This window comes from Drosophila navojoa, chromosome X (genome assembly GCF_054131105.1).
Source record: "Drosophila navojoa isolate 15081-1374.11 chromosome X, UAZ_NAV_1.0, whole genome shotgun sequence".
NCBI lineage: Eukaryota > Metazoa > Arthropoda > Insecta > Diptera > Drosophilidae > Drosophila > Drosophila navojoa.
The window spans coordinates 14,357,420-14,373,265 of NC_142895.1; the positions used below are offsets into that span (position 1 = coordinate 14,357,420).

Below are 15,846 nucleotides of genomic sequence, written 5' to 3' on the forward strand. Positions count from 1 at the left end.
ATTCTATTGGGTGTCAATATTGACAGATTGACGACAACCCTGTTGCGCGACAAAAGCTTAACACACAGAACGCAGCAGCAGCAGTCTTTTGAAGCTCAATAGCCGGCGTCAGCGGTGGCGCGATGGTCTCACTCTTCTGCTCTTTCTCATTTGTTGCGCTTTTTCTCACACATACAAACATACATGCATAAACATATTACCATTTGATTTGTTTGTGTGCATGCAAGTGCCATTTCACTCACTCTCTCTCTCTCCCTTATATAGCGTTTTGATTACGTTTTTTCGTGTTTTTCTCTGCACTGAAATGCAACAATTCAGTCCACGATTACGTCACGCATTCGCATTCGCAATGCATGCGTACCGATAAGCGGACAATAGTGTGCGTGAGTGAGCGACTGTGCGTATGTGTGTGCGCTGCTTTGTTTTGTGGCAGCGTGCACGCCTGCCTCATTTATTTGTTATTTCCGGTCAATCGTTGTTGTAGCTGCTGATGTTATGAACATTTTTGTTAACAGTGACGTCGCCGGTGTTGTTGGCGCCATAATTGACAACAGAGTTATGTACGAACAGCATGGCATGTATGTACATATGTATGTATGTTTGACACATTCGCATACATATACACAAGCACATATGTATGTATGTACATATACTTATACATATGTATGTATAAGCATATACTTAGTTATGTTGACCGCAAAAGCGGGCAAAACTCCGCAACTAAGTAAATAAAAGAAAAACGGTAATAACAGTTGTAAGCAGTTGTGCAGGCAACAACCGCTTAAGGTTAATAAAAAATTTCGACTTTATTTTGGTAGTTCAATGGCCTCAATAAACAGCAGCGGCAGCAAGAGTAGCGACAACGCTTACAGCCAACCAGCCGGCTGGCCGACCGCTGTTTAGCTTTTGATCGTGTATTGCTGATAACGGGCAGCGCAGCAACAGCAGCAGCTAACAGCACGCAGCGACGTCACCTAAAACATACAAGGAACAGAGCAGAGCAGAGCAGCGCCACGCTGAGCAGAGCAGAGCTGGAACAAAGTTAAACACGCGTGCTCTCAAAAGCTTCCCCGCCTAACATTTTAATAGATCAGTGCACATGTCTTCGTGTGCGTGTGTGTACTTCCCACTGTTATTGCCTTTGGTGTTCAATGCAACGCTCTTGGCGCTCTTGCGCTCTCACCAACATTTCCTGAGAGACTGTGCGTGTGTGTAAGTGAGAAGAGAGAGGCTCGTATTCTCATGTCCGCTTTGCTGAGCTTTTAACAGTGTGCTAAAAGCTATTCAAATGGCAGCTGTCACTAAGATAAAAGCGGCGAGAACTGTTAGGCCAAAAGTAGAGTAACGACAGAGGGAGAAGGTAGAGCAGGAAATATGGCAAATTCGCGAAGTGTGGCCCCAAGTGGCAATAATTCGGCAGGGTATCAACCCTTTGCGGCGGCAGTGAAAGGCTTTCTTCCCTTATCAATTCTTTCGCAAGGACAATAACAATGGCCTGGCAACTGGCTCTACCTGCTCCTGTTTCTGTCCTGCTGCAGTGCGTGTCGAACGCAAGGATCTGCGAAAAAGGGTTGCTGATCAACGCCGCGAATGCAGCTGCCGCTGCCGTTGTGCTGCTGCTGCCAAGTGTGGAAAGTGAACGCCACTCAACCGGTGAAATAACGGTAGAAGAAAGTCAAAAGCCGAATTGTTCTCGAAAATGCAAAAAAATAAAAAGTCTTTGGAGGAATATTCGCGAGTTACAAGAATTTCGCGAGCTCTCTCTGCACGTGTCGCGCGACAGTTGGTCAACGAGCGCGCCAAATACGAAGCTATAGGAGTGAGAGAGTGAACGATATGTTTACATATATACATATTTGTATTGTATATAATATGAACATTTACATATGTATGTATGTGTTTGTAATCTCCTTTAAACTGAAACATTTCAAAATGTAAAAATGATAAGCAATTTAATACAATTACATATGTATGTATATCGGTACATATACATATACACACGCATCCATATTTGTAAGCTGATTCTGCAACATCATAATGATGCTTGAATAAAAGTAGCCGGCGTCGACGTCGACGTTGACGACGCCTTCGCCGTCGCCGCAGTGACAAGGTACAGAAACTCTCTCGCTTCCTTTTTGGTCTGCTCAGCATCAGCTTGCGGTAGCGGCAACGGCAGCAGCAGCAGCAGCAGCAGCATTCTTGAAAAACTAAGCCAGCAGTAACACGAATCTTGTCGTGTATGTGTGTGTGTGTGTTGTGTGTCGCTGAATTCTTGGAAATTTCTAATGAACACAAACACAAAAAGGAGCACACAAAAATGTAGTAGGGAACAAAAAAAAAAAAAAAAAAAAAAACACACACACACAGAAGAATTAAAATGGGAAAAAACTACAGAGAAAAAACGAAACCGAAATAATGTGGATCAAACGCACGCTAAATGAGTACAAACAAGCGGAACGTGAGAAGAGCCATGAGAATCAAGTAAGGCACACATACAGACACACACACACACACAAACAGCTTGTGTATGTGTATGAGGGCATGTGCGCCGACGCATAAGACGCCATGATATGCATAGAAGAGATTTCGCATTTAGTAGAACAGAATTCGGGAAACAAATGCACGAATTAGCAGAAAATGAAAATAGCTCGAGAGAGCGAAGGCACAGGCACAGGCACAGAGAGAGAGAGAGAGAGAGCGAAATGAGTGAGCAGAGTCTGAGCGCCAGCAGCCTAGATGACGATTTATGTTAGAGCCTTCAAGAAACATGCACACACGCCTACATACATACGTACATGTGAGAGTGTGTGTACTTATTTATTATAGGCCACACTGAACTTGCCGCGCATGGTTGGCTATCTGGCCATTTTCCCGCCAAATTTAACCAAGTGTTAATAATCATTAAATCTAACTTAAGGAATATACTTTCTGTTGTAACTTTAATTAACTGTCATTAACGTGATAACTTCTTGGCTTGAATGATATCAAAGAGAATAATTGCATTTTTCTTTTGCTGTTTTTTCTTAAGGCGCCTAAGCAGGACGCATTAGGGCAGGGCCAGAGTCTTTATTAAATCTAAGCTTTGCTTTTGCATTTGCTTTACCTGACACACACACAGGAACACACACACAGAGTCTACCTGAAATTTGTTTGTGGCCTGCTTCAGTATTTGCATCCTGTTTCGAGCAAAAACTCGACGTCCTTCTACTCTTCCGCTGAGCAACAAACGCGCACACACATGCGACAGCATATGGGACATGCTCGTTGACCCCCCGCCACCCTCGCCCTCGCCTTCGCCATTGCCCCTTGACCCGCACTGCTTTGGCCCCTGTACTTGATTTCTCATTCAAAGGCGCATTTGATGGGGATTTGTATTTTGTTTTTTTTTTTTTTTTTATGTTTTGTTTTCTTCTATAAATTTTGATCAATGCGAAACGAGTTTGCCCTGAATAGAGCGAGAGAATGAGGGAGGCAGCGGGAAGGGATATGGGGGTGCTGCTTGAATGGAGACGAGAGTAGAAGCAACAGCAGCAGCAGCAGCAGCTGCTGCCACACAAGGCGTATGCGTAATGGTCAAGGGATTCGAGTGTCAAAGACAAGGAGATGATTAAATCGAATCGAATGACAATCAAATCGGAGGTAATAAAGAAGCTGACAGCAAGCGATCGCTGCGCTAGATTAGACTGCAAAAGCAGTCCAAGGCACAAAAGATACAAAGATACATAGATACAATGCACACACACACACACGCGTGCGTATATGTATGACAGCCAAAAAGGCAGCAGCTAAATGGGGTGAATGGCTGTGATTAGAAGTTTCGAGCCCACAGAACACAGCGCAATGCATAAGGATGCGCACGCTGCCTGCCTCCTGCCTGCTGCCTCCTCCTCCTTCCGCCACCCTCTTGACCACTCCCCGCTCGCTCAATACAAATTGGCGAACGGCCCTCAGTTCGCTCCGTTCTCAGTTACTCACATATCTGCATCTCTATCGGCAATCTTCAAGTGAACAAACATTAGACGCAGAACGAGGGCAGCAGCCAAATCCTTGCGTATAATTAAAAATAAAAAAAAATAAATAAAGAAAGAAAGAAAAAAGATTCCTTCAGGGTGAGGGGGAAGGCGAAAGAAATTCTTGGGTTGGGCTGTGAGAAACTTATTTCGCAAATGCGAACAGACCAAAGGAAATGAGGGAAAATGTCAGAGCCAAGAGCCAAGAGCCAGCAGCCAGCAGCCAAAAGCTATGGCAATGGCAATGAAGAGGGTACCAAATTATCTAAGGATCAACGCCAACTCAGGCGAGGAAACCTGATTGTAAGCATACATGTATATATTTATAGATATATACAAATTATGTATGTATACATACACACAGATATACCTATATATAGATCACATGGCAGGCAACCCCTTCACTTTATATACATACATACATACACAATATTTCGGCACATTTTCTAAGCAAACTCCTTGCGGAGCTGCTGCCTTTGCGGCATGTTTTCTTTGCCGGATTAAGCGGAAGGCTACAGAAAAAAGATTTCAAGCTGCCTTTGTCTATGTGTCCATGTGTGTGTTTAGGTTTTGCTCTTTGCTTTGCGTTTCTACTATTTGAAATTAGTACAATTTTTGCACATCTCTAACTAGCAGCGATGTCGACGCGGACGCCGACGCCGACGTCAACGTTGACGCGCAGCTTAGCTCTTGTCGCAACAAGCAGCTTAACATGCGCTCAATATCGCGCATGCGTCAGCGCGTACGCTTAACACAGATACAACAACAAGAACCAGAACACAAAGACGACCACGAAAAGCTTTAAGCACAGCTCAATAAGCTTCGGCTTTGCAGCTGAAGTTGAAGCAATAATAGCCGAGTTCTAGTTCTAATTGTCGTTCTAGTAGCCAATGCATGAATGGACCAAGAGCTTTTGCATAAGCGTAGAAGTTTTTATGAGGAAATATGTCGAAAAGCTTTGCTCAATTATTGCAGTCAAAGATCATGAGCTGCAAGCCAGGCCTAAAAGCTTGGCGTGACCAAACTTAATCATGATTAATGCTATAAAGCTTTTTAGGCTTCTGGCTATGTCAAATATAAACGAATTCTTACGTAGAGCTTCTTTTACAGCTGAGGTAGGTAAGCTGGTTACTTGAATAAAATCAATGATGGTAAATAACTACACATGCTAAAACGAAATTCTTTATCATCGATAGATCGTTACATGTAAAGTTAGCTCTTAAAATCTTTGAGCTTCTAGCCATGGCTAAAACTCATTGTGATTCATCTTAAAATGGCAACTAATCAAAGAGCTTTAAAAACAGATCGTTAAATATGAATTAGGCGCTCAAAAACTCTGCTGCTCGTTAAATGTAAATAATACCCTTAAAAGTCTTAATTAGAATAATAAGCCAACACTTTTAGCCATGTCTAAGCAAAATTGTATGATTAGGTATTATAAGTAGGTCTCTTATAGAGCATTTACAGCTTGATCTTATTATCATATCAAAGAGTGAGTTCTTCAAGCGAGAATTGTATTGAAATGGATTTAAACAGAAAGCTTTTGAATTATATCCAGGGACAACAGGTCCTCAGCGCCAACAACAGTAATAATAATCAGAAAGCAATCAAGTGTAGAGATAGCCTTAGCTAGTGTTATTTCTGATTAGAAATTAAAACACGATCTCTGCCGTTATATTTTCTCGTTTTGATGATCTGCTACGATCGTTCGATTGAACAAGCTGATCCTGTTTTTTTTTCCACTTTTTTTTTCGTATTTGTTAGAAATGTATCTAAAGCACTAATGCTGATCTGCTTAAAGGAGTTGTCGCTGCACGTGCAGCAGGACCTAGAGCGATCGCATTCTGCGATCCTAGCTGCCTCTGCCGCTGCCACTGTCACACGCACCACGACAGTTCCCTGGGCTTGGCCGCGAGGGGTGTTGCCTGTTGCCTTGCCTCGCCGTGGCTTGGCTTGGCTTGGCTTGGCTTACCTTGTTGCACAGGTAGATCCTTTTGCTAGTGACCCTATTCCTATTGCTATTCCTATTCCTATGCCTCTGCTCTGATCTGATCTGGCTCAGTGTTTACTTACACCACTTGAGCTTAACGCGACGGCGCGGCCGGAAGCTGATGAGGGTCGAGAATTCGCTTGAGTTGGGTTTCTCATTTTCTACTCCTTGGTTTAGGGTTTTGGGCCTGAGAGCTTTTTTTCTTTGCTTCTTTTTTTTTTTGTGTTGTTTTTTGTGTGTGTGTGTGTGTTTTTTTTTTTTTTTTGGGTGATATGCCCAATTTATCACAGGAAATTAGCTGCTATTTAGCAGCGTTGTAGATGCTCAAAAGGAGGGCCACAGGAAGCCTAGAAGGTAGGCGGCCAAATAGCTGCCGCAGCTAAAATCCTCCTCACACTCAGGCAGCAAGCGGGTGTGCCACACACACACACACACACACACACACACACACACACACACACACACACACACACACACACACACACACACAGATAGTGCGCAGCGGCAGAGGCAAGTTTCATGTTATTTGGCGTGATAATTTGTGCAATTGTGGATTGCTGAGCAGCAACAAGAGGAGCTGCCCCCTCCCTCTGCCCGTGCCTTGGCCTCTTTCTAAGTCCAGGATCACTTTACTGGTTTGCTAGCTCAGCAATCGATGGACAGGGCTGGGCAGAGGGTGGGGTAAGTTTTAGGGTTTTTTTTTGTTTTTTGCGCTGGGCTTAGGGTTACGGGTTAGGGGTTACAGCTGAGATAACATACGCCAAAGGAAGCGTGAGGCAAGGCGTAGTTAAAAGGATGTGGCGCCATTTTGAAAGAGTAGCACATATATATATATATATATGTATGTGTATTTAGAGAGAAACAGAGGGCGAGTGAGAGAGACAGCATGTGCATGTAATTATAATATATATATTATAATACTATAGCATGCATTATGCCTTGATGAGTGAATATTTTATACGGATATCATGTAGTATATTGTGTATAGTAAGTATTATAGGATATGAACATGGCGTCCAATCTATCTTCAAATTCTATCCATAAGGTGGAAAGCAACAAACAGAGAATATTCTCTCAATATTACTTTATATATATTTATGTATATAAATTACATACATATATATCATTATGAAATATATATATTATCAATTCATCATGGATTTTGTGTCCTAACTCATAGAAATCACGGACAAATCATAGATGCATTTGAGAGTACAGTAAAACCTTGCAAAGTTGAATCAACTGCAAGAGCTTTATGTAATATTTGAGACACTTTGGAGAGAGGTATTATTAGAACAAAAGGGCAAGCAGATGAAATTTAACAGACTAACCAATTTTAATTCCTTTTAGGTAGGCCTTACTGCTTTACAGTAAGCAGATTAAATTTCCTTAAATATGTATAGGAAGTGGGAGAGAGAGAGAGAGAGAGAGACAACGCTACAAAGGTTGACCACAAAAACTACATGGAGAATGCTAAGGACTCTACGGGAAAAGCTTATGCACACAACTAGCTGTGCGTGTAAAATAGAAACAGAAACAGAGAGAGAGAGAGAGAGAAAGAGAGAGAGTTAGAGAGATAGAGAGAGAGCACACATTGATGCAGAAGAAATGATGAACGATATTTAATACATAAGGTTTTGGTGTAGATAATGATTAAGATTGAGGTTTATTATTATTGCGTTGATTTGGAGTTGTGGGGTTAAGGGTGGGGGTTTAAGGCGGGAGGCATGGACTGGGGGTCAGGCAGTTCCTTGTTTTTCATTTTCGTTTTCTTTTGAGTATTATGATAGAATTGTTTGTGATAAATACCTTGAGGTGCCAGCACCTTCCAATTGCTGCCGATCCAATGGCGGATCGAAGATTTGCTCGCGATCCTCTTTTGATAATTCCAAATCGGCGAATTGATCCAGTTCGGAAGCCATCTTTTTAACAAAAAAAAAAAAAAACTGTACCTTCTGCTTCTGCTGCTTGAATTTGAGTCGCTTTTGCTGCTGCGCTTCTTCTTCTTGTTGTTGCTGCGTTTAGGTTTTCCCTGTAGCTTGCTGGCTGGGTTCGGGATCGGGGGCTACTTTGCGCAGAATAATTCTTGAGAGCACGTTATTATATATATATATATATATAACTGAATATATATATATATAAATATAGAATAGATAATGGCAATTGTGTTTATTTGGTTGTTACTTTTGTTGTTGTTGTTTTTTTTTCGTTGATCTGACAACTCTTTGGCGAAAAACAAATCACGTTTCGCCTCTCGAAAAACACTGAGAAATTTTGGATTTAGTATTATTTGTATTTGATCTAAAGAGTTTTGAGTTCCGTTTAAAGTTTTCGCAGCTCGAATTTGGGTCGTGGAATGCTTCAAAAGGACGTTTTGCTATTTGAATTTTGGCGCTTAGGTTTTGCATTGACTCATGTCCTTGTGTCGGTTTTCTGTTCTCTTTTGTTTCGTCGTTTAAAGGTTTTTGGTTTCGCTTCTGATCTCGAGACCTAACAGAAATTTTGTTGGACTTTTCTAATTTTTCTTTTTAACTTAACAGTTGTTTCAATTTGATAATTATTATTGTTGCTGTTGCATTGCTTGCTTTAATTATTTCCACGCTTGATTTGATATTTTTGTGTTGTTCTTTTGGTTTTGATGTCTTTTTTTTTTAAAGTGAATTTCAAAGAAAAACTTTTTGCTGTCGTCCGAAATCGAGAAAAAAAAACTGTGTGATTGGCCGAATTAGGTGAAAACCTGAAACGTAGGAAGAAATTTAAAAATTAATAAAATATGCGATTTTCTATAGCAAATGTCCCTAACCAATCAAATAGCTAACTAAAAGCTTTGCTCTCTTATGTTAAAAGCTCATGTGACATTAACATTAACGATTCGAGTGCGTCTATGTGCGATCAGAGTATATAAAATGGCAGAAAAGTTGACTAGGCCATGTATACTCGGTCATACAATGCACGCGAATGCGATAGCAATATGAAAAGTTGCAAGCAAAAAATAATAATAACAAACAAACAATGGCAGCTACGTGAAAGCTCAATATTGAGCCACCCCCTACATTGGTGTGCGAGTGAGAGAGAGAGATAGTATGCGCGCAACAGCTGTTACAACGATCAGAGGCCGGCCGGCCGGTAAGCAACACGTTGCAACACATGTTGCTGGCTTACCAACCAACGAGCGAGTGAGAGAGTGAGCAAGCGACCTGCAAAGCTTTTGCCATTGCTTTTATCATTAGCTAGCAGCAGCAGCAGCAGCAGCAGCAGCAGACGCCATTGAGTGGGCGCACGCTGAGCGTTTGCCGCACTGCCATTAAAAGAGATTTACGCGTGAAATACTAAGAGAGAAAGCTTTGCAGCTGCTGTTGACGCTGTCGTCGTCGTCGCCGTCGTCGTCATGTTGACTTTGATCTTGGCCTGTGTGTGTGTGCGTTGGTGTTTCTTTTTTGGCAATTGTTTTTGTTGTTGGCATTTTTTTGTTTGTGTGGTGAATAAGTAGGCAAAACGCAAAAATCACGAAAGCAACACAAAAAAAAAAAACAACAATTTATTTCACGCAAAAAAATATATATACGAAAAGACAAAATAGAACAGCCCAAAAATGGGCAAAATAATTATTATGTTATTTTGTTTGTTTGTTGTAAATAGGCTTTCAACGTATATATTTATTTATTATTAATTTCTTACTTTGCCGATTGAAATTGTAGTTGTTTTTGTTGCTGCCGCTGTTTGTTGTAATTTATTTCTTTTTCTTTTTTTGCTCAGATGATGTCAGAGCGTGTTTAAAAAAACTTTTTTGTGTTTGTTATTTCTGCTTTGACTTTGTATTTTGCATTTGTTTTTTTGACTTTGCAGCGAGCGTCTTCTGAATTATACATGCGGTTTTTTTTTTTTATTTTTGCTTTTGTCGTTTTGTTAAAATTATGTAAAAATTAAAATAACAAGATATTTCAATTTTGCATGCAATTGTTTGTCACTGAATCGATACAACAACAAAAAAATAAAATAAATAAATATAATTTGAAAAAATTATAGCAGTTAAAACTGGAAAAGGTCGAACACAGTTTAAATTAGTTGGGTTTTCTCCTCTTTTTGTTTTTTTCTTGTTTGTTTTTTAGATTTGTAAAGGAAAAGGTACACTAGCACGCACACACATACACAAAGCTGCGGGCGGCAAAAACACGCACGCACTCACACATACATATGCAAGCACATACACTTACGCACACATAAACAAACAACAAAGAATATGCCACGAAAAGCACCAGCAGCAGCAGCAACGACATCAAAAAAGCAAAAGCTGCTGCTGCCCCGCCCTCTCTCTCTCTCTCTCTTTGCTTGCCCACTATGCTGCGCCCAGCGACGACTATCCCCACTGTCCCCCGCCAACACGACAACTACTTTACTTTTGCTTCTTCTTCTTCTCCTTCTCTGTTGTTGCTAATTATAAAACGTAACAGAAACAAGTACAAGTTTAACGGTAATCATCTTTCCTTGACTTTCTTGTGCATGTTGTTGGCAAATTTGTAAAATAACATTGCAGCGCTTAAGCTTTGGTATGCTCGTATGTACATATGTATGTACATACGTATGTGTGCGTGTGTGTGTTATTGGCTTTGAATGATTTTTGCTTTTCCACCTTTTTAATGTTCGGTTGTGTGGGACCTCGTTTGATTTGAACGTTTTGTGCGCGCTCTTTATTTTATTTCATTTCATTTTTTCTTTTATGTTCTTCTTTTTTTTTTTTTTTTGCTTTTGCTTACGTTTAGGAACGAACGAACGAGTGCAGAAGCAGCAACAGCAGATCAAGATCACTTTGCGGTTTCTCGAAAATTGAAAATAAAACTATTTACGAACAAACACAACAGAGGAAAAAAAAACAATGAACGACGGCGGCGGCAACGACGGACACGTTAATGCATATTTCAACTTTTATTTGCGTTTCGTTTTTTCTTTTTGTTTTTTATGCTTTGCCTAAATGCCGAAAATATTTTTGCCAATAATGCTTTTTGACGACCTTCTTTCTGCTGCGACGTTCCAAATACAAATGACGGAAAGGAATTGTGCTTCCAAAATGACTAAAATGACCGAACGACGACGTGAATTCATTCTGGTGGCGGTCGACGCTGCCGTCGCTAGTGGCAGAGGCAGAAGCAGAAGCAGAGGCAGAAACAGCAACAGCAGCAGCGGCACCACCAGCAGAAGAAGAGCACAATAAGCGCGAGAGGGAATGCGATAGAGTAAAAACGGGCTCAACAACGCCAGCTATCGCAGCATTGAGTGCGTAACATTTATCACTTAACAGTTCCACTCAAGTAAATTTCGGCCGCCAACGCTCTGCCGCTGCCTTAACCGAAATTCCTATGCTCAATGCTCACACACACAAGCACAGCTACACAGCAGCGGCAGCGACAGAAGCAGCAGCAGCAGCAGCAGTAGCGACAGTGAAAACGACAGCATCGACCGCGACCGCATTCAAGCGAAAGACAACACAACCGCTCACTGGTATATGTTCTCATATGTGTGCCTGAGTATGCGTGTGAGTATGAGTGAGTTGTGTGCTTTTGCCGAAATTTAATGAGAGTGAGCCGAATAAGAGAACGAGCAGCAACGCCAAATTTAGCAAACCGAGTGACTTTAGTCTTGGGACTAAATACAGAAATTTCAAACTCAAAATTTTAACTCAAATTTGACACAGAGCTAAAACAATTAAGAGAGCCGAAATGCCCAAATTAATAAATTATATAATTATGTGATCGAATTTAGTCGCGTTAAATAATAAAATAGCATTTGGCACAACAAGTTGAGTAGATTTCATTTCTGGTTGAGCTCAAGAGACACTCAAACCATGAGCTGTGACGCTGAGTCGGGACTCGGAGTCGTGATACGGAGCCGAATTGCAACTCAAAAACGGGGCGCGCAGCCTGGAACTGGAAACGGGAGCTTTGGCCACGTATTGGGAATATAGCATGTGTGACTGTGTGTGTTGTGTGACTGTATATATATATATATATGTGTGTGTGTGTGAGCAGATGCTAGGATAATGTTGCGCTACGTCGCTGTCGACGCTGGCGTTGCCAAAAAATTTAATGCGGCGACGTCGTCAACGACGACGACGACAACGGCAACAGCAACAGAAACGGCGACGGTGACGGCGACGACGGCGACGATGGCGGCGCTTAAGCTCTAAAAAGAAAAAGGAAGCAGCAAAGGAAGTGAACTGTGAGCACTGTGTTTCGAGCTGTTAGCACCGAAGGCAAATTGAACCTCATATGTATATATGTATGCATATGTACATATGTACATATGTCTATACATACAGACGTATGTATGTATGTATTTTGGAATTTGCGAATAAAAAATAGAATAAACTAAAGTACACACGAGTGTGCTCGACCCACACATACCCATTAAGGGCGAGCATTGACAAATTCAATTGATTTTCATTTCCAGTACAATGATTAGGATAGGCTAGCCTGTTTAACACATAGACCCACTCAAACTGCACAACAACAGGGCATTCTTCAACAGCTGAAACTTACATACATACATACATACATATGTATGTGCATATGCCAACAAATATAGCAAAACAACAAAGCCATGCAAGAGGATAGAGCAGCAGCTAAGTAGAAGAAACAACTTCAAGATTGTATCTAAACAAACACACACACAGATAGACATACATACATACATATAAAGACAAATATGTCATACACACGTACATACAATACACACATATTAAGCAATTGATGAGTTATTGAATTCGTTTATAGTACATAGTTTATATATAAATACAAATATGTGTATGTATAAATGTTTATATATATATTAAAATTTTCAACAAACATATACTTAATATCAAAAGATATAATAATCATCTATGTAAAGGTAATTATGACTTCTACAAAATACCATTTATAAGCCTAGCAGCTGTTCTACTTGGCTACGCCGAATAAATATTTAAGACTTTTATAAAAATGCATTCCATATGATAAATGTGTGTGTGTGTGTGTGTTTTTATGCATACAGATATATTTTTTAAAACATTGTTTATATTTCGAGCAATTAATTTATGCAATATTTTATACTTTTTATTGTTGCTTCTTACCTACGAAAATTGTATATATGTATGTATGTATATATGTACATATGCAATTTTAAAGTAATTTAATACTTGAAATATGATATGCAACAATTTTAATATTTCAAATATATGTGCATATTTTAATTTATTAGTACTTTTTTAAATAGTTTTGATGTGTGTGTGAAATTTTTTTATATAGATTGAATTTGTTAAATTAATCAAATTAGTTTTAAGATTTAGAGAATAAAATATTTTATTTTTGTTCTGGCAGTTCTTTGATTTTGCCTGATTTTTTGTGTTAAAAAACAAACTTTAAGCATGTACAATTCTTTGAATTTTTTTTATTTTTTACTTGCTTAAAAACCAATTAAATTTGTAGTCTCTAATGATTTAATTGAAATGAAAAGAAATACTTGCAATAATTTTGTTAGGTTGAATATTAATTAAATGAGAATAGACCTTTATATATGTATGTTTGCATGTAAATATAAATAATATATTGTGTGCATATATCTATGCATGTATCAATTATAAATAAATCATATTTGAGAGCCGCTCAAGAAGTAGATTAAAAAGAAATCGGAATGGTGCTTAACTCTCTTGAAGTTGAAAATATTGTACAAACGCCCATAGAGGCGTGGCACAATAGACTTTATCGATTTACTGAGAACAATTGCTGCAATATTATGTAAATGTGAGAATGTGAGAAGAGCGAGGATAATATGATAAGAGCAAGAGGAGGACTCTGCAGATATTCAATGCAGACGAGAGGCATTGCCGCCACTCGTAAGGCACTTGCCATGGGCCACAAAGAGCACTTGTTGCACATGCAACTGCACTTGGCATCTCTCTCTCTCTCTCTCTTAATGTCTCACTCGCACTCTTCGGTTGCAGCAGGGTTAGCCAAGGGACAGCAGAGCACGCGTCACAATCAAAACAAAATCAGCGAGAAGCAGCAGCAGCAGGAGTAGGATGAGGCAGGATAAGAGCTGTAGAAGAGGAAGGTGGCGAGGGGCAGAGAGGGATGCGGGGCCTCTTCGTTCGGTTACTTTTTTATTCCGTTTTCCTCTTTTTGCATTGCAATTGCAGTTGTTGAAGGTGACATTAATTGACGTTTAATGAGCACAAGCGACAAACGAGGGGTGGCGCATGCATGTCAAGGAAACGAACAGAGACAGACAGACACAGAGAAAGAGAGGGAGAGAGAGACACTGATGGAGAGAGACAGAGTGAGAGTGAACGAGTGCGAGTGCGAGTGAGAGCAGGCGTGAAGCCAATTAAAGTTGAAAGCTTTTCATGCCTTTTTATTTGCCAATATTTCAAGACGCACACCAGAAAAAGTGCATCCTCTCGCTCTCTATGTGTGTGTGCGTGTGTGTGCGTGTGAATGATACAAAAGGCATCATGCCCGGGGGTTAAAGGTTATATGTAGAAAAAGGGGGTTGCTGCACAATGGCCTGCATATTGAGCACACAATCCCTGCACGCTGCAGCCTCTGCTGAGCAGGGGTTCGACGTTGGCTGCAGAGGGTGCTTCAGTGGGCGTGCAATTTGCATTGGCTATGCAACCGGCGAAAGGGCAAAGAGTTGCACGGCCAGTGGGTGGGGCAGGGGCAGGGGATGTGGTGATGAGGTTAGCAATCGGCAGTCGTCAGTCGGCGAATGATGTACGAACGCGACTCGTTTTGTGGCTTGATTTCCAGTTGCAACAGTCGCCGCAGCTGCACACGTACATCTGTGTGTGTGTGTGTGTGTGTTTGTGGTTGTGTGGGTGCGTGTGCTTGTGCTTGTGGCTGCCTGCACAACAAGTGCAACACAAAAATGGCGCGCGCAGCAACTGCAGCAGCAACCCTGCAAAGTATGCAATAAAAAGCGAATGCGTACTGTGTGCATGTGTGTGTGTATGTGTATGTGTGTGCAGAAGAGCGAGAGCCAGACATAGGCCTGACAAATGGCAACGCTTATATTTATGTATGTCAGCATGTGCGTGCTCTCTATGTGGACATTGCAATGCGAAGTGCAAGCAGGCAAGCTTTTCTGTACGTGTGTGTCTGTGTGTGGGTGCGTGTGTGAAGGCGGGCAAAGCGAAGCTTCGGACAGCAGATCAGCGAAACGATTAACGCAGAGTCATTGAGCGAATGGCAAAGCGCAGAGCTGTAAGTGTGTGCGTGTGTGTGTGTGTGTGTGTGTGTGTGTGTGTGTGCGTGTGTGTGTATGCGTGCGTGTGAGAGTGTAAATTCAAATGCAATCGAATGTAGACAGACATGCAGAAATACATACATGTTAAGCCTAACAGAGCTTTTGCACTCAATAACAGCTGTTAGCTAGAGCGAGAGAGATAGACAGCGTGGGAGAGTGCGGGCGAAGTGTGAAAAGGTGTGTGAAGCAAATGACAGAGCGTAGGCTGAGTGCATAAATGTGTGTACTTGTGTACGTATGTACATATGTATGTATGTATGCGTGTGCTTGTGCGTGCATTTCTTTGGCTGCAACAAAATGGCGAATGCTGAAAATGTTAAGTGTGGAGCTTGAAAGCAAAAGCAATTGATCAAAGCAAAGCAACAAGGCGAATGGAAAGAAAGAGAGCGAGACAGAGAGAGAGAGGTGATGGCGTGTGAACAGTTAACAGTTGCTATGTCCTGCAGCTTTGACACTGACAGCGAGAAGCAGCACAGATAGCTGACAAAAAAAAAGTGAAATAAATTAAAAAATAAAAATATAAATCAGCAAACAATGGCAAAAAAAAGGAAAAACAAAAAAAAAGCAAGA

General features: G+C 40.8%; 1 protein-coding gene across 2 annotated transcripts in view; it reads right to left on the minus strand.

The window, feature by feature from the left end:
- Imp (IGF-II mRNA-binding protein) overlaps positions 1–11,064 on the minus strand; it is a 29,730-nt gene extending 18,666 nt beyond the window's left edge. Inside the window, exons 1-2 of one of the 2 annotated variants that reach the window (XM_089264278.1) lie at positions 10,755–11,064; positions 7,810–8,737 (exon numbers count right to left, since the gene is read on the minus strand). In XM_089264278.1, coding sequence (XP_089120404.1) covers positions 7,810–7,922 — 113 coding nt within the window. In that variant the 5' untranslated portion in view covers positions 7,923–8,737; positions 10,755–11,064. Of the gene's footprint in view, positions 1–7,809; positions 8,738–10,754 lie in introns of those variants that run through there. The other variant, XM_089264281.1, reaches the window with a different exon arrangement.
- Positions 11,065–15,846: the final 4,782 nt, after the last annotated feature.